The sequence below is a fragment of the Geospiza fortis genome, unplaced genomic scaffold (genome assembly GCF_000277835.1).
Source record: "Geospiza fortis unplaced genomic scaffold, GeoFor_1.0 scaffold281, whole genome shotgun sequence".
NCBI lineage: Eukaryota > Metazoa > Chordata > Aves > Passeriformes > Thraupidae > Geospiza > Geospiza fortis.
In genome coordinates, this window is record NW_005054340.1 from 2,351,595 (window position 1) to 2,375,499 (window position 23,905).

At 40.8% G+C, this 23,905-nt stretch overlaps 1 protein-coding gene across 1 annotated transcript in view; it reads right to left on the bottom strand.

Annotated features, from left to right (window-relative positions):
- ANKH (ANKH inorganic pyrophosphate transport regulator) overlaps positions 1-23,905 on the bottom strand; it is a 104,756-nt gene that overhangs the window by 72,162 nt on the left and 8,689 nt on the right. Inside the window, exon 3 of the mRNA XM_031058265.1 lies at positions 19,469-19,583. Coding sequence (XP_030914125.1) covers positions 19,469-19,583 — 115 coding nt within the window. The remainder of the gene's footprint in view (positions 1-19,468; positions 19,584-23,905) is intronic.

Below are 23,905 nucleotides of genomic sequence, written 5' to 3' on the forward strand. Positions count from 1 at the left end.
CTTGATTTGTTGGAGTTGCTACGATACCGCAGCAGCAATGCCAACTTATCATAGCCCTTAACGCTCTCTGGAAGCTCAGCAAGCCGAAAAGGCATTGCTGAGAGAAATTATTTATTTTTAAACAGGACATCTGTATTTAGCACAAAACTACTTTCAATCTCACATATTTCTCCATAGGCTGGCTTCAAATTATGCATAATTCCCTCCCCCCCCACCCACCACCAGTGGTTCTGGGGGAGTGAAGGGCAATAAACAGGAAGGCAGCGTACACAGAGAAAGATGGCAGGATGCCCCAAAATGGTGATTTAAACAACTCTCTTGCTGAGCCTGCCAAAACTTGGGTTTGGGCCCTTTTTTGATTAAAAAAAAAAATACTGTCAACAACTTTCTGCTGTATTGAAAGCATATGTGGCTTTGCTGATTCATGTTTATCCAGTAAAAGTCTAAAAGCATATAGTGCATATCCTTTGGGGAAAAAGCAAAACAGAGCTAAATAAGAATAAAGTGATAATTTCTTGGGAATTCCCATGCTTAAAGCTATAACTGTAGCAACACCAAATCCCTCTTTTGGCAGCATAAAAACTGCATCATAATAAGCTGATATCCTAAACCAGGTGTCTGCAGCAGGTTAACAGTACAAAATAGAGAACTGGCATCAACTAAATACCAGAGCCTCTTAGACACTGCCAAAAGTGATGGGTGAAGATGGGAGTGAGGTTAAAGCTAGGGAGAAAGAAACCTCAGCATGCAAGTTTGTGATGCAGAAAACTGAGGGGAAAATGTGGAACTGAATTGCTACTGTTGCTGAAGGAAACTTGGCTCCTACTGCAGAAGAGCCTGTGCCTGCTTTAGGAAGAGGAAACACTTAGGTCATGACCTTCCTATGGGCTGCAGGCTTTCAGAGAACGCAAAAGAACAAAAATAATTTAATAAATAAATAATGCCAGATAGTCATTGCATAAGGATCATGATGATAAAAACATGGCAGCCTCTAGGTAAAGATTGCCTAAGTACACACATCTTTTCTGTTGCAAAATGAACTCAATTTTCTGCAAAGAGCTCTAGCACATGTTGCTACCTCTTTTCTCCTGATGTTCTCGTTAGTCCTCCTAAATTCAGAAAACAGACAGTACTACAAAAATAGGAAGTCAGAGAGGACAGCTTATTGCTATTAAAAAGTTTTCTGCTCCTATACTTTGTCCCTGACGAGGCACAAAGTGCAAATAAAACAAGCAGGATGGAAAACAAAGTAGGAACATTGCTTGCAAAGAAGATACTAGATGGGGGAATGGATGCCCAGCCCTAATAACAAAAGGAACTAATGATTTTTAGCTTGCCTTTTTTTTAGTTTGTAATCCTGAAGTTTTTATTTTATTTTTAAAATTGGACAGATTTATTCCCAATTTCATGACTGAACTGGCATGAGAATTATCTTTGGGTGGTTCTTGACCAAACTGAGTACATGGTGCTCAGACACTTAGGAGCATCATTCTTTCCTGATGAAGTTTGGTAACTGGTGTTTGCTTTCAAAGTGGTTGTGCTCCCTGACTGACAAATCCATCGTTTTTTGCTTTCGGTGCATGCTGAGAAATGACCCAGATTGGTTTTGTGGGACAAAGCTCCATTTTAGTAATGCTCTTTCCTAAATAAAATCTTATTCAAAATTGCCATTACATCTTTCTTCTTCATATCACAATTAAAAAGTCTCACTAAGTTAGAGTACTGGGACAAGAATGACATATGTCAGCATATATATCAGATGATATTTATCTGAAGTGTGATTTGAGATGACTTCTATGCACAAAAGATACTTGCAAAATAACTCTGTGGACAATTTTGGAGCTCTAATCTTACTGACCCGACTTTAACATACCACTGGCATTACACTGAACACATATGCTTCAAAAGATACAGCTTTAATATAAATATATGGAACCTGAGGGTAATTTGGCTCATCATTTTGCAATTTGCTTAAAAGGCTGAATAATCAGATGCTCCATCCTTGGACTGAAGAAGGATATTCTTTCTAAATCCTATTCCTTCTCAGTTTTTCTCCCTCGCTACTGTGATATGTGAAGAAACTGCTGAGACTTCCTATTCCTTTGCTCCTTGATAGTAGCAGGAAAACAATGAGGTTAAAAGAGCAATAAGGGAATTAAAAGGATTCTTAAAAGAACTTGAAAGGAAGTACAAGCAGTGTCAGGAGAAAAGCACACTCTCTAAATGAACACACTGCTTCCTGACAGTATCTCCAGCCTTTGATTAGGCTCAGCCCCTGGAGACTCCTGGAAGAATCCTAAGGGCTAATTAGAAAAATGACATGAAGTGATGAGAGTCTCCCCAGCTGGTCTTTATTCTTTGCTTTCCTTGTGAGGGGAGGGAAAAAAGCAAAAGGAGCAGATAGCACACAGTAACATCAGCAATTGAGCCACATTCATTATGGTGGTGATTCTATTGGATTTGTGTTGCAGTTGCAGGGATTGAGCTGCATGAAAGGAGGCCACAGGATTAAAAAAAGGTCATTCCTAAGAAGCCATCCCTTGGAGTGTGTGTGAAAGGCTGTAGGAATAAAATGACTCTTGGGCGAGGCTGTGCTGTTGCTACACCTTTTTAAATACAGCCAGGGGTGGAAACAGCATGAATAATTCACCCAAGAGACCTGCTAGATTGAAGTGGAAGAAAAAGTGAATTTCCTTCCTTTGGTACCAGTGTTTACAAACTGTATCTTGCTTTAATCTTTCTTGTTGGTAATTCTTACTGCTCTCCTGACACTGGATTAATTTCTAGTTTGGCACATTGTCTGAAAAACTGAGGGCAGTGACATAGCAGAAAGAAAGAAGAAGATAAAAGAAAATCAGGAGTCAGAATTGATTTGCCTGCACCAGCAGCACAAATACAAATTATAATGGAAAAAAACCCCAACCTTCCGTGCAAGCTTCTCAGGCTGTAGCTTACATGTAAAGGTAGCTCTACCTAGAAATAGCTACTGATGTAATTGATTATGTTATATCTTAGCTTAGCAGGAACATCCTTTGACAACTGTGGGGATAAGAATTCATTCTCCTTGGTCTGCGCAGACAGATCATGGCTGTTGGGTAACTAAGCTTCATTACTGGGTATGTGACAAAAGAGAAAAAAAATCACAACAACCGTGACACACAGCTGTCCTCGAGGATGGAGCTGCACCTTTCAGCCAGGCTGAACCACTTCTGAATACACTACAACAGCTTAGAAGCATAATGTTATAAGAAAGGCAGTGAGATGCTAGTGGTGGCTGTCACAACTCAAACCTTTAGCATGATGTGGCCCTGGGGAGGAGGGGGGAGGGAGGTGATGCAAATATTGCAGGGGTAACCCTCATATAAACCAATTAGGCCCCATGTGCAAAAGAAGAGCTCTGTATTTAAGGGCTGATCTCCACCAGAAAGTGACATTTGCTTCTCTTTAATTTAAATACTGTTTTAATAGGGTAAGGGCTCTGTGGCTCTTTCACTGCTGAGAAAAACCCAAGTCTCAATTAGAGGCCACAGCCAATATGGATGTAATAGACAGAGACATGGAGGGATGCCCACATTCTGTTGTGAGTGATAAGAAGCAAAGACTATTAAAAAAAATGACAGTACCTTGCCAAAGGATGTCTAACAGAGATAAAACATGGCCTGGAGTTCTTAAGGATGTTGTCTGAAGTGAAGAAGTGGGTCCTGTTTCTTGCCTGGCTGTGGACTTAAGGGACCTCCATTGTATTGGCATCTTTGCAATGTGCATTGAGAATTTAAGTATGTAGAAACCACATCATAGGAAATGCAGTAGTAGCATAGAAATAAAGAACACCCCATGCTGACCTTCACTGTGTGGATTTAGATATCCAATTTCTTTATATATTTGCAGAGAGTGACTGGAGGCTTTTCACCCTGGCTGGAGGAATATGGCACCATCATGAGGAAAGACAATTGAGTGCAGTCAACAAAAAAAAAGATTTGTGCAGTCCTCTGCATAATACAGGTTTAGCAAAACTGCAGTTCATCAAATCTAAATCTTGATTTTCTTTATTATTTTACTGAATAAAAGGAAACTTTTACTAAGCAGTATAAGAGCTTTTAAACAAAGAGGATGATCCTCCTGGCCAGTATGGGAGCATGTGATCTGCTATGTCTACTACAGTTTCACTGCTGAAGACAGACAATACCTTCATATGGACAAGTCATTCCACAAAAGTCCCTCAGCAACAGCTGTCTGAAGGAGCTGCTAGACTATATAGATGTGCAAGTGGATGGACACTGATGGACAACTAGCAGGGTGCTGGATGATCTGGTGTTGGTAACACAAATTTACTCCTTATTCAGACCATTTGAAATACTACTACTCTACCTCAGAAACTAGTTCCTGATATCTGAGGTGTGCTTTGAGATAAGAGTCCTATGTACAAAACATCCAGCTAAATTTATGGGAAAGAATTTGTTTTCTGTGAAGGTATTTAAAAGAAGAAAACTGTATCTGGAACTATATCTGCTTGAAAACAATGCTGACAAGAAAAATAACAAGCCTGTATCATTCAGCATCTGCAGGGTTAATTTGTTTTGCTAAAAAATGCCATTGAATCACACTGTTATATCTGTAGGCTTTCAGACACCTTCTGACCGGGTAAACCAAAGAATTTCTACCAAATAATAAAATGCATATAGAAATTAATAAATTGACATCAAACAAATCAAACAAATTGATCTGGTTTTATAGTGCCAAGTCAGGCTGACACTCCAGTTACTGGTTTTCCTAGGTGCAATTAGGAGAGAGAGATTTTTCCAAAAGCTCTCCCAAGGATGAGGCAACCAGCTGCAATAGACTCAGCAGGACACAGCTGAAATCCCTCAGATGATGCCAGGTCAGGATATTCATTACTTTCCCAAACTTCTCCTTCTCCTTGCACTGCTGACCCCTGGCATGGTGGGTTGCTCTCCATCAGCAGGCAGGAGCTCCAAGCTTGTTCTGATTTCTCCTACAGAGTTTGCTAATCACCTCAGGTGTGTTTTGTCATTCAGCAGCAGGAACCATCCCATCAAGGTGTTCATCACTACTCCTGCTCACCTCTCCCCTCAGCTCACAGTGTAAAACCTTGAGCAATTTCCCATAGGAAGGACAACAGGCACACATACTAAAAATACTGCATGGACAAATAGTCCAGAAAGTTCAGGGCGAGGAACTACCTGATAGAAGTATGCTTAAAAACAACCCAGGTCCTGAGGGGAGACAAGACATCACACAGTGTCTCTGTCCCAAAAGAGGCCCTTACCAGTGGATTATGTTTTGATGTGCACCCTATTAATACAGAGACAGAATGTGACAAGAAATCTCCCAGTAAAGTAAATGTCACGTCTTGCACAATAGTTTTGTTTTTGCAAATTGCAATATTGCACATGAACAACCACTGCTCTTTCCTTAAAAAGGGAGATGAATGACCCCAGCACTGGTGGTGGAGATGCTGGAAGCTGCCCAGCAGAAGGCTGGCCTGGCTGGCTGCAGGCACAGCAGCTGCCTATCAGCCCCTCTGGCACTCCTCCTCCTCCTCCTCCTCACATCCAGCCTCCTCTTAGGTAAATGGAAACATTTCTTTGGCTTCAATTGACACTGCACCAGGTCCTCTATCACTGAGTGAACTTGTTTGGTTTCTTCTGGAGTGGCTTCCACATTTGCAGAAAAAGCAATCAGAAGAAGCCTAAATTCAGGTAGAAAAAGTAAGAAGTGGCATGCACAGCACTCATGCCCCCATGATGTTGTGGTGACAGGGCGCTGCCTTCCCCAGCACCACTGGCATGGAACTGGGGGGAGATACTGGCCCTCTGTGCCTCTCAAGCCCCTGCAAGAGGCAGCCAAGCACAACAGCCCTGCCTGTGTGGAGGAGGGAAGGAAGCAGGCTGGGACAGAACACCAGAAACGTGGACATTGTATTCAGTTTTCATCCAAACCAAGTCACTTGTATGGGGGTTAAAGATCAAGACTGGAAAAACACATTGCAGAGCAACGCTGTAAAGAATTTGTACTAAATCAAGAACTAATCTTAAGCACTCCTTAAAAATAGTAACCCAAGAAAACTTATTTTGACCTGAGAAGCCTACATAAACACATATATCTCTCAATGAAGAAATGAAAAATGCTCTCAGAAGCATCCGAATAAGCTTTTTTTATTTTAATGTTGCTAATCTTTTCCTAAACTGAGTGGACATGTAGCTGCCTATTAATATGGTTGCATGTTCCTATGGCTCTTAATGACAACTTTATTTAAAAAAAACTTTTTGAGGCATTTTCATTAATAGAAATGTCAGAATATTTCAGGTCCTCCAGGGAGAACATATGACTTGTTAATATGCAGCTTTAATAATTTAAATGCCAATGTAACAATCCAGGAATGGAAACAGTATGTTCCAGGAATGCTGCAGTGAATTAGTAATTGTGATCTGCTTGTAATTGCTGATTATCCCCATGAATTCTACCCAGATGCAGCAAACTGGATGTTTTTCTTACTGACAAAAAGAAACTTGAGAATAGCATTAACTTTAAAAAAATTCAAACCAACAGCTGTCTACTCTGTTCTCAACAAGGTTTCAACTCTTTGTATCTTTCATCTAAATAATTGCAGAGGTTCAGTGTATGGAGCAAGAGACCCTACTGGGAGAGCAGGGCCAGAGCAGGAATCATGTCCTGCAGTACGTGTAAATAGCGGATCCTGTTACCAGGCACTGCCACTGTCAACACAAACACTGTCACTAGGGCGAGCAGAGCAGCCAGCGGGCTTCAGAGGCAGGCAGCTGGGCAGAAGGCAAGGTAGCAGAGCCCTGTGTCCTGGGCAGTTTTCACATGTGCCAAGAGGTATTTGAATGAGATACGGGATACACTGCAAAATAATGTATGTTCATTTGGATGTGTTGTTTCTACCAACTGTCCCACTTGGTCTCGTTTCTCTTTTGACAATATTTATTTCGAGGAAAAATTCTGTGGTTTGGAGGGAGTAATAAACACAGCACTGGCACAGATTTGCATGAGCAGATGCTTGGTTTATTCTGTAGCAGGCTGAGAGATCAGAAGCACAGTCATCAAGCAGAGTGAATAAGAAAGCCTGTGCAACAGGTATGATTACAAAGGAAAATGTTAAAAGAGGAGTCCAAGATAACAGATGGTTATGATAAAGCAGAAAATGAATAAAAAGTTGTGAAGGAGACTATTAAGGGACAGGGTATGCAGTAAAGAGCAGTGAAGTGCAATACAGACTCAAGGAAAAAAGAATGCAAGAGGAGAGTCAAGACTTTAAGCTTTGCCAGGCAGTATTCACCGTAGATGAAATTTATTGCACTGAAAGGAAACTGATGTCAGTAGAGAGATTATTAATGAATTGAAGACATTAGAGAAATCAGCTCTCGCAAATGAGCAGTTCAGAGCACTGTCAGGCCAGCAGCTTGTTAATAGTTGATATACAGTGGTCATCAGGAAAATGGGAAAGAGGTGAAGGTACTGAAGGAAAGAACAGAGAAGCACAGATGAGTAGGAAGTACTGTGAAAAGGGCTGCACAAAAAAAGAAGAAAGATGGCTTCAGTAAAACTCATGCCAGATCATGCTGGAAAAAATATGCATTTTGGCTTCCCAGGCTGTGACACAAGAAAGTGCTCACCTGAGACTGGATCCCTACACTATGCCCAGTGCTTTTTGCTATTTTACCTCTGAACCACATTCAATACTTGATTACTACCAAGTTTTTTCAAGATTGACCATGAAATAATTTTTTGGGGCATACACAAAACTGCTTTGAAGTCAGTAGAGCACTACAAGGATCTGCTCATATGCATCATACCAGGACCACACTGAAACTGACCACGATTACTTTGCAGACTACTTGTAAGACACCACTCAAGCACACAGAAAGCCTTTTTGCTTTCTATTTTTAAACTAGTAGAAGACAAACCTGAAGTATTTCTGAAGTTTATGGTTCTTGCATGGTGTGGAAAAAGCAATGGCCTTGATGGATTTAGTTATCCCATGACAAGTATTTATGATACGTGGGAGTTAAAGGTAGAAATTTCACATAATTTATTGGATTAGACTTCATTGGCAAAGGTTGTAGCTTAATATTGTTATATTTCTAAAATTTCAAGTGTTCTTCTTCACTTGAATGGAGATGCCCAGTGGTATCAAACATGCTGGTGGCTCTGAGGTGGGAATCAAAACACTTATCAAGTGAGAAAGCCTCCAGATTCTTGGAGCTGCAACTCTTCAGTTTATGCTGAGTGACGGAGTTTTCAGAGTCCTAAGGCAATCACATAACCTTGCCTGACAGACACTAATTTATCTGTAGGTTGTCCAAACAGACAAATACAAACAGGGTCCTATGAAAATCAGGTTAAGCCAAGATGGAATAAGAACTTAGGTAAAATGAAATAAATACTCAGCCAATGTCTCTACCCCTTGAAACAAAACTTCACAAGAAGGAGTACAGCACATCTTCCTTAAGTGATGTTAACATTGCACAAATCACACCATAGTAATTAGTTAACTAGTAATTAGTTAACTGTTAAGATTGACCTATTTGAACATGCAGGTTTACATATTAATAAATACTAACCTAAAGTCTGACTCTGAAGTCATTGCTGATAACATCAACATGTGAAAGAGAAAAAAATGAATGAGCAGCCGTTCAAATTTGGATCTGCTTGCTGCTACCCCAGAGTTCTTGTGTGCCCAGTGAACTTCTGTGTATCATTTTTTTATTAGATGGTGATACAGACTTATAAAGTTTAGAGAGTTTTATGCCTGCCAGAAAACTGAGCTTGTATATGGACCTCTAGTTCTTTATTTTCACTTGGCCTGAGGTAGGTTTAGGGATGAACCTTTTTCCCTCCCTCCAGCAGCCCCAAGATTTATTTCTTTCACACAAAAATTCAGTCTGTTGACATGTAAGGAAGTAGAGCCTTGTGGTCCAAGTGTCTAGTCAGAGCAATTGCTATCCCTGCCCAATCCTACATGCCTGCCTTTACCTACACACACATACACAACTATCCTCATTTGTTCAAGCACTGTACTTTCCATTTTGTGTGCATTTGGTGCTGTGTAAATGCAGGAGCAGATATGACTCAGATACAGTGCAGAGATTCTGCAGAAGTTTCTGTTACAGTTGCACAAGAAATGAACAGAATTAGGCAAAACAAAAAATGCTGTTTGCCTTTCCCAGCATTGGAAATTTTTTCCTTTTGATCACTGTTTGCCAAGGAATTTGAGGGCCTTTAAAGTATTCAGGGACCTTCACTGACCTAGCTTTGCCTTCTGCATCTCTTCTTCTCTTGAAAACAGCTGGCAAGATAAGTTCTTCCAGATAACAAAGGGTCATCAAGGTTTAGTAACCTTCTATGGAAACCCTTGCAACATCACTGCTTGCAACTGCAGCCAAATGTGGAATGTGGAGGCAATTTAGATAGCAGAAGGAGAGACTGGGCTGACAAACAAAATGGGAGCCTGGTGGACATTCAAGGTGCTTACACAGAGCCCCATAATCTCTCAGTGCAGCTCACAAGTTGCACTGTCCCCAGCCAGCAGCAGGTGAGACACACTTCTGTAGCCCGCAGCAGCTGGCACCCACACTGGCTGTGAGGAAAGCACAGAAACAGCAATGGTGCAGCACCAGCCACAGCCGGCCTCAGGCCAGACAAACCCTGCTTTCCTTTTGGTGTGCTGCAGAAAGGAGGGATTTTAACTTCATGCATTACTTGAGTTTTTCTTTTTAATCTGAATGAGCCCCTCAACAGCATGAGCAGGTGCAGGATGACAGCTTCAGAGCAAGTTACCTCCCTGTATTGGGTCTGGTGCAACACATCTGCAGGGATCTCCAGAGCTCAGTCATGCAGGAGCCTCCACTACCCCTGACACCACAGAGCGCTCAGGATCAAGTCCCTGCTACTGAACTGCTGCATTCACAGCAGGAGATCCGTTTTCAAGGTGGTACATTTTCTCATTTGCTTTGTTTCTTCAGTTCAAAAACACTAACTTCAATTTTGGCAAATTTTCAGTGAAAAGTGGGACTGACTGTTGTTGCGAAAAGGAAGATGTGAGACTCGTCTCCCTGGGCACACTCCAAATATTTATATTTTGCTTTTTAAAGTCCACTTCTGTTGTCAGATACAGCCTCATTGTTCTAGCAGCAGCCAGAAATACAAGGCGGCCTAGAGTCCAAAGCAGGGGAAAAATCAATGCACAGATTTCATTTTATCACACATACACAATGGTTGGCTGAATTTGCTTCTATCTAACAGCCTGCAGTCCAAACATCGTTTTTACAGACTAATTCACATTTATTTTTAGATTGGCTAACTATTCATTGAACAGGGAGGAAATAACTAAGCAAAGGAGCAAGTGACTTGCATCACAGAACTGCGCCTATTAGATAGGGCAGGTGCAATGTTGACAGTCACTAACAGTGAAGAAAAATCTGAACACAGAGTTCTTAACTGGGACAAACATTCAGTGAATTATAATTATCATATTATTTGTTTGCAGCACTTCTGTCCCTAACTTTTACTTCTTCAGCTGTTGACCTCAAAAGTGTATCCATTTCTTAAGCAAAATTTAGCTTTAACACTAATGAGCTTTTCTCTAAAAGGAAGTAGCTGCAGGGGACTGTGGTGTCACTATGTCCTCTCATTTGTCACTGCCCCCCAGTTCATCAGCACATTTGTGCCAAGCTTAGCTGCACTCTTACGCTGAGGTTGCCAGAGATAGCTTTGGGACCCACGTGAGAGCAAGGGTGTCAGCACTGTAAATAATCCCCAGGGGATCCTGGCTGTGGAAGGGAAGAAACTAGGTGCTGGTTGAATAAGAAGGGCTGAGACCTGGGAAGAGGATGGGGAGGTGTTTTGGTGGAAGAAAAAGAACTTTAAGATTGTGAGTCTTTCTGAAAAACATATTTTTATCACTTTTCATCTTGCATGCTATTACCCATCAGGCTATGAAAAATCCCACTGCTGACAACTAAGCTGAGAACACAGCAGCATTGCTGCCATCAGCTGTACCCCAGCACAGGAAGCAGCAAATAAGTGGCCATTCAGTACATCAGGTTGGCTGGATATTTGCAGAATTCATTGCCTATATTTTCAGAAGAAACATGACTCAGATACACGTGATCAAGAGCATCTGCATACAAATTGGAGGTGGATGTCTGCTAGCAGGCAAAGAACACACTTTAGAAGCAATGAGCTCCACTGAAAAGGTGGGTCTTTGGGTTTCTGGAGAAAACATTCTTTTTTGACTTCTTCTTTTACTGCTGTAACTGCAAATACAGAATTGCAGTTGCAGTGTCATGCAAACTAGAGAGAACATTAGAATAAAACTAATGTTTTCTTTTTTTTCTGTTCTTTTTAAACAGAATATGCTGGATGTTCAGAATACTAGGTAACTACAGTGTAGGTGATCTAGAATGAAACATGTTGTTAAAACACAATGCTGTAACTGAACTTCTTTGCTTTTTGCTTGTTTGAAACACAAAAACTCTTCTTTCTTCAAGTCTAAATTCTCTGGTCACAAATACACTAAGGTAGCCAAGATATTATAATGAAAAATTCCCTTTCACTGTATAAGCACACTTAATTTTTATCTTTAAGCTTTGCTCTGGTATCCCTAAGTCTGCATGTACGCTACCTATGAGATAATGAAATTCTATAGTAAAAGGGAGAAGTAAAAAACTACTGTAATATAGAAAAATCAAGTAAACCATTTGTGGGTTTGTTTGTTTGTTTGTTTTAATGTAACTGTACATTTGTGTGGGATTATATCATCTTATAACCTGTGACTTTTTTTGTCTAATTTTTTTCCAAAACATAATACTACAAATGATGCTTCTTGCTCTCTACAGCTCTTGTATAGCCTCCACAATTTTGAGCTATCTGAAGCTTGCTCACTACCTCTTAATGGATTTGGCTAGACTGATTTTTTTTTTCTATTCCTGCTATTAGTTTAATAAATTCGATTGAGACAATACAATATTGAAACATTGGTTCCTTATGTATTTTTAAAATAGGAAGAGAAAATGTAGCTGTAGCTTCAGAGACGCCTGTTTCATGGCCTTAACAAGCTCTCCTCCTTTACCTGTGTTAAGAATGGGTATAGTCAGCCATATGTATTGTTATTATTCTGCAGGTAACATAAAAATTTGTCACCAGAGAAAACTGTGGAAAATAGAAGTATTCATGGACAGTAGTTCTCAATTTAGTTTCAAACAGAAACCTGCCTGTATCACTGCCTTAAATTTCATTTTCATGGGATTAATGTTAGAAGGGATCAGCTTGATCTGAGCTTTATTCCCAGAAAACATCTCACACTTGCGTATAGTGAAAATCCTCTTTTTGCTTGCTCAGGCCTGAGCTTGTTAGTGGGCAAAATTATGTCCAATGGAGGCATCAAAGACAGCACTCCTTAGGTATCCAGTGAAGGCAAATGCAGTGGCTTCCTTATCTCTCCTGGGAGCTCTGCATCTTAACAATACCAAGGATTTCTTCACAGAAGTACCCTTCAGTTACAAAAAAAAACCCAGGGTATTGGACCATTAAAAGAAAAGAAAATTCCTTGCATTATTCTGTTAAGTTTCCTGAAAATCTATGAGATTTGGCTTCTGCTTTCTACAACTGACATCCTGCAGCTTCATTAGAATTATCTGGTAAAAGTTTGTAAGTAAAAATACTTTTTTCACATATTGTCTCCTCTTCTGTCAATGATGAGTGCCAGCTTCCTTCTCCTTCGTTGCTGACTTCTCTGTCTATGGCAAACAAGTGATACAGAAATATTGTTGAAGCAGTAATACAATAACAAGTATTTAAACTACTAACTTCCCTGTTCTTTTTCTTCTGAAACATCACTACTACTATGGAACAAGCACTCAACAGTGATTTCAACATTATTGGAAGCAAAAGAAGCTGAATCATGTTATATGAATAAGCAGATACCCTCACTTTTACAACAGCAATAACTTCTGATGGAAGTTGTGTAATCTTTGGCTTTGATGTCATAAGAGGAACTCCAAAGGGCACAGATGGTGTCGCTTCCTGTAGGTGAAAAACTGATAGATCTTCATCTCAAGCCCACATTGGTCTGACGGGTTCACAGGCTGGTTTTTAACTGTCTGAGTAAAGGGAGGTTTGCTTATTGGCATATCCCAAGCTCTTGAGTGTTTTTCTGCTTTTTACATAATAAGTTCTTTGTCCAGAAAGCAAAGAAATGTGATGACTATAGCTTTAGTTCCAATGTCTGGGCTGAGTTTTGGGCCATTAAGATTCTTTCCAATGGTAAGATTTTGTTCCCTCAGGCTTTTTTATGTAATGGGTGATAAAGGAGTTGGAAAGCAAATTTATTGCCTCTTTTTCTTAAAGGTTTTCCTTTTCATCCTTGACAGTGCTTATGGGACCTTTACTGCTGAAGCTATTGGATTTCTCTTGAGTGTCTTATTCCTTGGTGTCATTAACAAGATAAGTTATCCTTTCCTAAATCTCCTCCTCCTGTTCACTTTCAAGGGTCATGTTTTTGCATGCCTTCAATGTTAATGTGGACAGAGTTCCCACTAAGCATAGGGAAACTCTACAGGCCATCTTGGATGAAGAGTGCATTTATTGGTCATGGATCTTCATGTATCTTTTCTGTGAGTATCAGACATTACAGACAGCCAAAAACTTCCAGTGAGCAAAAAAGAACTGGAGCCACTTTTATGTCCTGTGATACTCCTTTTTCCTTACCCAGGTTTCTCTTTCTCTATTTTCAGTTTGGAAACCCAGCATTGTGCCCAATATTCACATACCCTGTGGGGACTATTTCTGATGACTTCACAGTTTCACAATGACATTGAGCAACAGCTGACATCTATCTGCACAGGCTGCACCCATTTCTATTTCTAGACTGTTTTTATTCCTCTTAGTTAACCATGATACAGCAAATTCCTAATTCACTACCAAGAGTGAATGAAAAAGACCAGTCTTTTAAAAAGACTGGGGAAGAAAGAAAACCAGTTTTCTACTTTCTAAGGACATTGCTACCTTCTATTTTTGGAGGGATCATAATGATTATTCAAGGAGTGAAGATATGTAGGGAGATACCAAATCTGCACCCATTTTCCCATGCATTAGTCTAGCAATAAGGACTGATCATAGAGATGAAAAGGGAACAGCTATGCTGCATGCTGCAGTGAGATTTCAGCCTTTCTTACTCTAGGATGTAAGTATAAAGTAAACAGATATGCCACTTTATTTGTGGAAAAATGAACATTGCCTTGATTAAAAAAAAAAAAAAAGCCAACAGCTTTTATAAAGGCAGGAAGATTCACCTCTTTGCACATGCAGCAGTGACAGAGTGAGACAAACCTTTTTGCCTACCCCCCTCCCTGGCTATCCCTCCTCAGCAAGGATGAAGAAGGAGTAGGGCCCGATGACGGCCACAGGTCAGAGCAGGGAGGACACACCTCATAGTTGGGCCTTTTGCTTCCATTTGCTGTCAGCAGAGTAACAGGACTGTGCTTCATCAGTGCCCCAACACTCACATGTATATGGTGAAACTAAAAAGAATCCCAAAGTCCCCAAGCAAAATGAAAGTCCCTCTTTCCTCAGCCTCAACTTACCCAAATTAAAATGCAGAATCTCTCAGACACAGATTTAAGACTCTTGTGTTTCAGCATTTGCCCTTCTTATGTCATGCATTGTTCTAGTGACAGTACAAAAACATTTTAAAATGACATTTTTAACTTACCAGAACAACACCAATACAGCTTCTTAGTAGCCCAACCATGCAGAAGCCAACAAATTTAATGCCCAAACTTCTAAAATGCCACATTTTTGAAAGTACTGTGTCTTGCAAAACTTGTAATATATTTTTTTTCATTACTGTAATAATTGTTGCTTTGCTTTCAGAAGGACTAGAGCAACATAATTCAAGTGTATGGAAATATACAGACTGAGACTTCCAAAGTGGCCAACAGAAGATAAGCATGTCTCTTCCAGTGCTCTCAGTACAGTCTGGATGCTTCAGTCTTTAAAATTATTTTCATATCACAACAGCAGCTTGCTATTTGGAATGCTGGGAGAAGACATGGGAGAAGACATAAGCAATGAGAATGATGGAAGGTATTCTATGTTTTTAGATTTACCTAAATCAGGGTCAAAGGCAATGACAATATGATTAGCTTTGATTTATCATTAGATAAATTAGAAAAAATGAACAGATAAGGTGTCCCATGAACAACAATAAAAGGGCATTAGCAAACCCTTCCAAATTTTGTTTAACATGTGTAATTGAATGAATTTTTTTATGAAACAGAATATACATTGTCTTCTCTCATTATGTTTTTCTCATTCTATTGAGCAACCTCCATCTCCGAGCTCATCCTTCTTCTGTCCCATTCCCCGCCCCCTGCTCGTTCTGCTGGAGCACAAAGTGAACAGAGCTCTGTTTGTTCAGCAGCAGCAGCAGCAGCAGAGGCAGCAATGTCAGCCCTGCAGAAACAGCCCCCTGCCTCTGTGTCCCTGGCTGAGGGGACACCTTCCATTTTTGGGAATCATTCCTAGGAGAGAACAGGATTTGTGAAGGTCTCAAGTGAGCAACGACCTGTTTTAAAGAAGGTAGAAATATTGAAAAACAAGTATGTTAGAATCACAGCATATTCAGATTAAGAAGTTTTTACTACCTTCCCTTCACAAAGGGAATGGAAACTACTTGCAGGGGTGTAGTCAATCCTTTGTGGCGCTCCAGGCACACCTGCAACAGCATGACTTTCATTAATGCAATCTTAAAAACAAGTTGGTCAGCTTTCCTGACCCTGCTCTTTCCTGAGTCTCATTCTTCTGCTAGCTGGGAGCCTTCCTCATTTCCAGTTTAAAAGCACTCATTGTCTGTTCACAGTCATATGTTGCTACTCAATTTCCTCCTGTTTGCAGGTAGGCTACCATCTTCCCATCAGAAAACATGATCCCATCTCCCTCACAAACACCTTAATCATGCTCTACCTTTCTTTGCTGGGCTACAGAAACCAAAACCTTTCAGTTTCACCTTCAGAAATAAGATGATGAAAAAAAAAAGAAGAAATTAATAGCTGGGGTTTCTTTTGCCTAATCTTTTGAACAAGTTTGAACTGACCTGCCTTAAGAATGTATGGCCATAACTGTGCAAAGCATCCCAAGTGAAATCTCACTTAGAGCATGCATTATCTCTACTGGAGGACAGGTCATCAGATAAATCCTCCAAGGCCTTCTATCTTCTGATCTTTATGTTACCCTCATAACTCCTCTTCCCCCCCGACTCCCCCAGAAAACAGGAGCCCTTTGTGGTTATAATTCAGGCAGCTTGCAATGCCTAGGTAGGAAAACATCAATCTGTAGTCATTAGGAGACAACTCTGCTCCATCAACATTAGAGTTTGCAATCTGAACTTTTAAGAGTGCTAGGCAAGCCAAAACCTATATGCTGCTGAAGCTGAAATTCCACTAACTTTTAAATTCAGAATACTTTCTCCTAGCTGCATGTTTTGAGTCCTTCCATCATACAGTTTTTCTCCATGCTTCTGCTTTATATTTTTCTTCATTATCAACCTCTGTAGAAACACTGTCAGTAATATCTGTAAGGTAGAGACATTTCAGAAAGAGCCTTAAGATCAATGTTGGCTCAGCACAAGTTTAATTTGGAACATGTGATGGGTCTGACTCACACTGTGCTATTCATGCCATCCATCCCTAATTTGGAACAAGCCTAGTAGTTTAGTTATGACCTGAAAATGTCTGAAGACAAATTATATATAGCATTTAAAAATATTTATAATGTTAAAAATGGTCATGAACATCAAAGTCCCTCAAGGGATGCACAGGTTCACAATGGGGACGTTTCTCTCTGAAGCCTACAGCGATCACCTTCACAACACTTGGACCTCTCTGCACCTTATATCCATGCCCATGTACAACTGGCTGAGCTTGGCATGCTTCTCCCAGGTTTCCTCAAAGGATTGTCTTTGAAAGAATACACCAAAGAGCAGAAGTGCTCTCTGATCCAAAAGGGACTTTGTTGAGATTAGATTGTCTCAGCACTCCAACAGCTTTATCTCTGGCCACGCAGGTAAGAAAATATTCCTGCTTTCAGGAGCAATGAGACCTAACCACAGCCATGAGACCTAACAGCAGGATGAACAGGCATGTGGGGAATGCAGGCAATGTTATTCTTGTCTGTGATCCAGAAATTGGCTTTAAGACTTAGTGAGAATAATCACTCCGACCTTGGTTTGCAGGTTCTTTGAAAAAAGCCACCAATGAGGACACCAGGCATTTACCATGTGCATCAGACATCAGCATGCAGGGACAAAAATTTCACTGCTTCTCCTACATGGCATCATGCTGAGCAGGAATTCAAAACAGGCCACCTGGGTGAGGGTGAGAGGGAGCCACAGGTCAAGTGGTGAAGTAGTCACAGCCATGTGACTGCTGTGTGACAGCACTATGCCATGCCAGTCCTAGAGAAAAAGTATCTGAACCAGACCGACCTGGACCTGGCTCTGACACAGTGGGGTGGGAAAGGAGGAACACACACAGCTGGGTAATGTGCTGCCTGGTACCACAACTGCGTGTCTGAAGGAAGGAGCGGCAAGCACGGACCCTTTGCTAAATAAAAGTCTTGCAGCTTTACAAAGCTCACATTCTTCATTTGAAGTCTGGCTGTCTCATATGACATAAATACCTGCACATCAGCTGAAGCGAGGCCTACATTTAAAGGCCACAAACACAAAGAAGATTTCTAATTAAGCATTTATTTTGCTGAACCAGGCCTCTTGCAAGGACAGAATCTGTTGGGGGCACGCAGTGGGCACCTTGCTGCTGTATTTACTGTGGGTTGCTTGTCTGCAAACAGCAATGGGATGTGCCTTGGAGCCAGCCTGTGGACAGCCACAGAAAAGGAAAAGCAGAGGAGATCGAAGAGGAGAAGGTATTTGAAGCTTACAGACTATTGTGGACTAAAAAAAGGGCAGTAAATAGGAGGCAGGATGACAAGGTGAAGGGACAGGAGCTGTCCAGGGCCACCAACTAGAGCAGTGCATGAAGGGCCCCAGCCAAGGGCTGAAACCAAAAACTCCCCTGTCTTAAATATATATGTACAATCAAAGAGCCAAAAACAGACAGTAAAAGATGAGACTGATGATGCTTCATCCTTCAGGGTTCAGCTTGGCAGGCTGCAGATGCCAGACTGTTGGTTATGGTGCTGCATCACTGCACTGCCACGCAGGGATTCAGTAGAAGACAAAAAAAGAATTGAATTGAGGGCAGCTCCCTATTTTTATATCCTGTTTCTCTCTTTCTCAATGGTTGTTTTCTTTCTTTCACAAAGGAATTGCAAAACAAAGGGATGTACACAGAAGATTTGAGGTTATAGAATCTTATCTGGCCAAAACAGAAAGAAGGAAAGCATAGAGGTATTTGATTCTAAATGTCAAGAGACTATAGAGGCACTATTCTTCAAGGAAAGCAAACAAGAGACACTCATGCTTGCAGTTGCCTTTGAAACCAACTCCCAAAAGTTGCAATACTAACCTCTTGCAAATAAGCTACTAATCCTTTCTTGTAATTGTTCCAACCTCACTGTGCATCCCTCACCCTATGCTGTGTCAACAGAAAGGCAGAACAGTGTTTAGGGTTCCCTAATGCTATAAGTGTGTTAAGAGTGAAAAAACCCAAAACAACAAACTCAAGTATTCTTTGTTCTTCTGGCTGCAGACAGAACCACTTCCCTGTCCAGCCAATTTGCTTATTTCTTGCACTCCACACTCAGAGTTCTCAAGAGACTGTATTCATATCTAATAGTTTCATGTGCTGCTACTACTCTCTGTTCTTGAAAAAAGGTCATATTTTAGTGAGTCATATTTTACCTCTATTTATTTCTACAGTTAAGTGCAGGTTATCCTTTATCACCAGCTGGACATGTATTGATTTAACATTCTTCTCAATGCTGGTCTCAACACAGAACCTGATAGCCTTCTCATTAAGCTAAACTTGCACTGGTATGCCTCCTTTGTCTACTTTACACTTTCAGCAGAATGACAGAGGAAAAAGTTTCTAGTTTGTTATTCAGCAAGAGGTTAGTGATGAAATTATGGCCCTACAGTCACTTTGACTAGAGCATTTCAGCCCTTCTAGTGCAGTGAAAAGCTTTCATGACCCAGGACTTCTATTTCTAAAGCCAAGGATGTCAGGCCTTTTCCTTTCAGACTTGATCTAAACCCCTCTTTCTTACCACTCATTTCCCCTTTCAAATCTCTGGATGCACACAGAATACAGCGGACCCCACATCTGCAGATTACTGCAAGCATGACCAAACCCTTGGAGCTCAAAGTCACAAATATGTAACTTCACATGAGGTTTCCTTGGCAAAGTCCCGAGGCAATGATTGTGCCTTCGTTAGCTATTTTCTCCTCAGTGATGCAACCACCCACAATGTGGTAGGAGCTTGCAGCTGACAAGAACTGCATGCTGTGATTTGGAAAAGCTAGCCCACCACGACACTGGCCTTTTCTGGACAGCGACTCAAAGCCCACCGACAGGTCAAGCCTGGAATAAGAAAATGTCAAGCAAGATACCTGGCTGTGATTTATTGTGAATTTACTTAAAAAGAGAAACACTGGCCTCTGCACAGTATTAACAGAAAAAACCCACACTACTTATATATTAGATCCAGAAGGCACTGCTGACAAAAGCTCTTCCCGAGAGTGTTACAATGCTGGAGCATGTCCTAACCAGCAGACCGTTGACTGCATCTCAGAAAGTTCATATAAGAACAAGACTCTGAATGCTGAAAGGTCGTCATGCTTTCATGCTTTGAAATAAAACACTCTGAAGCAAAATGACTGCCCACTAGTATATAAAGAACAGTGGTGCAGTGAACAGGACTGCTCTCAAGATTACATTTTGAAAAGCTAAAATCCACGTACAAAACCATGGATTCAAATACAAAACAGCATTTGCACATGCAACATGTAACCAGAGATGGCTCAAACTATAAGCAACAAATCAGGTACATGAGCAGTTACAGCCCATCTCCTTATTTGCTTGACCATTTATTTAATCTTGCATATAAGTCAGTAGTAATCAAGACAGTACTTTAGTACCCCTCGGTGTATAATTCTCCTATAAAGGCAGTCTCCTGCTCACAACACACCACATACATATGCATGTGTGTCTTAAAGAAGCATGTGAAAAATGTGTTTACCTGTGTCAAAAAAAAGCTTTCAGTGGATGACTGCCTTTGGTGTTTTGATGTGCTGAAAATGTTGTGCGGTTTGGATTTTCCTCCTCTTTTAAAGTGAATGCTTAAGATTCCAAAATTGTTATGACCCAACATAACTACAGGGGAAGCTGACAGTGCTGTCACACTAAACTTGGAGGCTCACATTACCAGTTGTTATGTGCTACTAAGTGCAGAGAAAAATGACCAGACGTGTCAAGTGGATTACCTGGCATTTTCACATCTGTTGGGGAGAGTTTGAACTCATCTTCTTAGCTGGCCTCTTGGGCTGAGTGGGTTGGAAACAATTCTAATGTTCAAAGTCATCTCCAAAATGCCATAGTGGAGGAAGAAAGGGAATGGATGGGCTCCCTGGTAGCAATCAGGAAGAGGTGCTGCACTGCAGCTCCAGTCTGGCAACAAAGCCACAGAGATGTCTGTGTCACTGATACACTGCAGCACCCATGGGACAGCCAAGCAAAGGACCCAAAGAACTGAACTGGAAAGGCAGTAAGAAAGGGTAAGTGAGGCAGGTCAAGAAAGGATACAGGGCTGTGGGCATACACTATATGGGACCACAGGACCGAAACTTCCCCTGTGCTTGCCAAGACCTGTCTCACAACAGATTATGCCTTTAAAAAAACTCAACAAGCCTGCAGCTAAAAAGCAGAGTTAAGATCTCCCTTACTTCCACAGTGATGACATTTCAACACTCTACTTCTCTCATACTGGAAAGGTTCCTGCATTTTGGTAAGTTCATTTTGTTTGGATTTTTTCTTTCCTCAGCTCTGCCAGGGAGACCCTAACACAGTGTATTGCTCACTCGGGTAGCAAAGGGCACGCTGCCTCCAGTGAATGCTTCTAAAAGGAACAAGACAAGGATTCACAGTCAATACCTCTACTAGCTAGGTAGCTCTGTTTCTCCTCCCAGCAAGTGCTCTCTGTATGCTGAATCTGGGAGGCAGCATATGAAAAACAGGGCACTGTGAGAAAACTATGTCATGACCACCGATTATTAATAAAAGAAATTTCTCACCTCTAAGCTGCAGGTTTTTTACAGGTTTTTTTGCACCTTTGTAAGAGCCCATAATTACAGTGCCCTTCTAGAGTGCACTGAATGCCTTTGAGGAGGATGTGGTTCTCAAGCTCTGAAAATGTGGTCTTGGGGTTTGATCCATCATGTGATCACTTTACAGTGATCACAACACTTTTTTTTTGGTAACCCACTGCATTTGAGCCTATGTAAAACACAACCACCACCACCACCAAATCCTGTCTGAAGGTCAGCACTCCTTGTGCCACATTTTAGAAGGAAGTAAAGTGTTTAGAAGGAAGTAAAGTGTGAGAGGGAAAATCCTCTGCTTTTTAATTGGAAAATAATCTGGAAATCTTTTCAGTTTAATCTGTGTTTACCAGCCCAGTCTTTCTCACCACTCCTGCCCACATTCTTCTCCACAGCAGTGACCTAGCTAACCTCGTTTCCCCTTTCCTCTCCTTCATGACCACACCACAGTTCATACAACTGCAGATGGTTATCAAACCCCCTTTTCCATCCAAGCTATAAATGCTTCACTTCTATAATCTTTCTACTTGTGTAACTGACATTTTTTCCCCTCTCAACAGAACCAAAAATGTGAAGTGTCTTCCCACTCCAAGATGGTGCTAACAATTCATTTTCTTTTCAAATGGCCTAAAGGTTTTTTAATTGGTAAGATGCTGACAGAAGAAATGGCAATGATGGACTTGTTCAAGTGTCTGTCTTCCATCTGCAGGACAGCAGATTTGAGATCAAAGGCTGCCAAATTCTAGGAGCACATTGGTATGTTGTGGCAAGGAAAGCCTTTGTCTTGAGGAGTGAAGATGCCTGAGGTCGATCAGAGGCTACCTCACCTTAACTATCCATAGCTACAGGAACAGCAGTGACTGTATACTAACGCAGAGGTTACAAAAATAAGATATTGGTCACTGGTATGCAGCAGAAGGAAGGAGGGGTGAGTAGGGAGTGAACACGAATAAGAGCCCAATAAAATCTAGACATAAGCCCTGTATTTTGAGGAAAGTAGATGTCAAACATCATCTTTAAAAAAACAAGGGAGGAACATTGGGTGATGTGGTTGCACCCCTTATAACTACAGAAGCTGCACATCTGACTTGAAGGAAAAAAATCAGTCCCAGCTGACAGGCACCACTGCATTCTTCAGCCAGTATAGGCAATAATCATGCCAGCACATTAAAGTTCAGGTGCACCCTGCATCTGACTTACTTCACTAATTTAAGTGCAAACCACAGGTAAGAAGCCCAGAAGACAGACCATCTCCCAGCCAAAAGCCTTTCAAACGTATTTGTCACAAGCAGACTGGCACATGTTTCGGTTCAGTGAGCTTTCAGCCTACAGAACCTGGTACCTTAGGGAATGTTTACAAAGAGTTGGAAACAGGTAATGAAGAAATATAAAACCATGTATGCTCTCCAGCTCCTATGCATGTGAATTTTCTCTGCACTCCACTGAAAATTTTCTGGGCTGTAAAAATTGAAAAGGGTTGAAAAAACTGCCTTAAGAATGCAGAAATACTATGTGAAGCAAAACATCTGATAATAAGTAGTGTCTTGCAGCTTATTCACTTCTCACACTAAAAGCTGAACTCTTGCTGAACCACTACATCAGTAAAGCAAACTGGACATGTTGGGCAATAATGACCACCCTTTCTCCAACAGTAACACTCCAGACAAAACAGGAACAGTGAATTTTTTGCATGATCTTTGGGAAAACAACTAAAATGGCACTTGAGATTTCACACCCTTGTGGCACTTATTTTTCAACGAACGCTTCCCTTCTCTCCAGTATTTTTCCTTTGACCTTTTTTTAGAATGCTCTTGCAAAGGCTGTGGAAATCAACTGTGTTATTGCAAGTAACAATGCTCTACTTCAGCCCTCTTTGGAACAAAATGCATATTTACATCTGGAATTATTCTTAGTTAATGTTTCACACAGGCTCTTTTATTCTGCATTACACTGGGAGGGAACTCATCAAGAAAAAGTGCACACATAGAAAAACTCTATAGCAAAGTAGTGACATCCTGTGGAAAATCTGAAAGAGAGGTGATACCATAAAGGAGGCAGAACATGGGAAAACTGCAGAGCTTTGCTGTTTCGGACACCAAAGTGCACAGGCCATTTACATCTCTTGTGGTGGTTCTTTTTCAATTCTCTATCTAATGGTTATCTGAAAAGACAGTGGTGGTGTCTAAAGCCATAGCTACAGCAATATCATGTCAGTAGAAAATCAAGCAAGCTGAAAGAAGTGCAATCTGATGATCTAATTGCATATTAACATTCCTGTTTCCCTCACCCCAAAATCCATAGGTTCCCAAGTACAAAGAGCATGAGGTAGCCATGGCTGATTAAATTAGCTCGCTAAAATATAAGATGGTTACAAATTACCCATACTTTTTAAAGAAATGCATGTTCTGATATGCCATTTAAACTGTAATTGAGCTCAACAGTAATATCTGTTATTTAAAAACATCACACATTTCTCAAAGTAGCTGCAAAGCAAAATCTGTTTGAAATTGCTCAGTTTTATGCATGGAGTTTTCTGGATGAGCTGGCAGATATATTTAAATTTTCTATTTATACAACAACTTACAT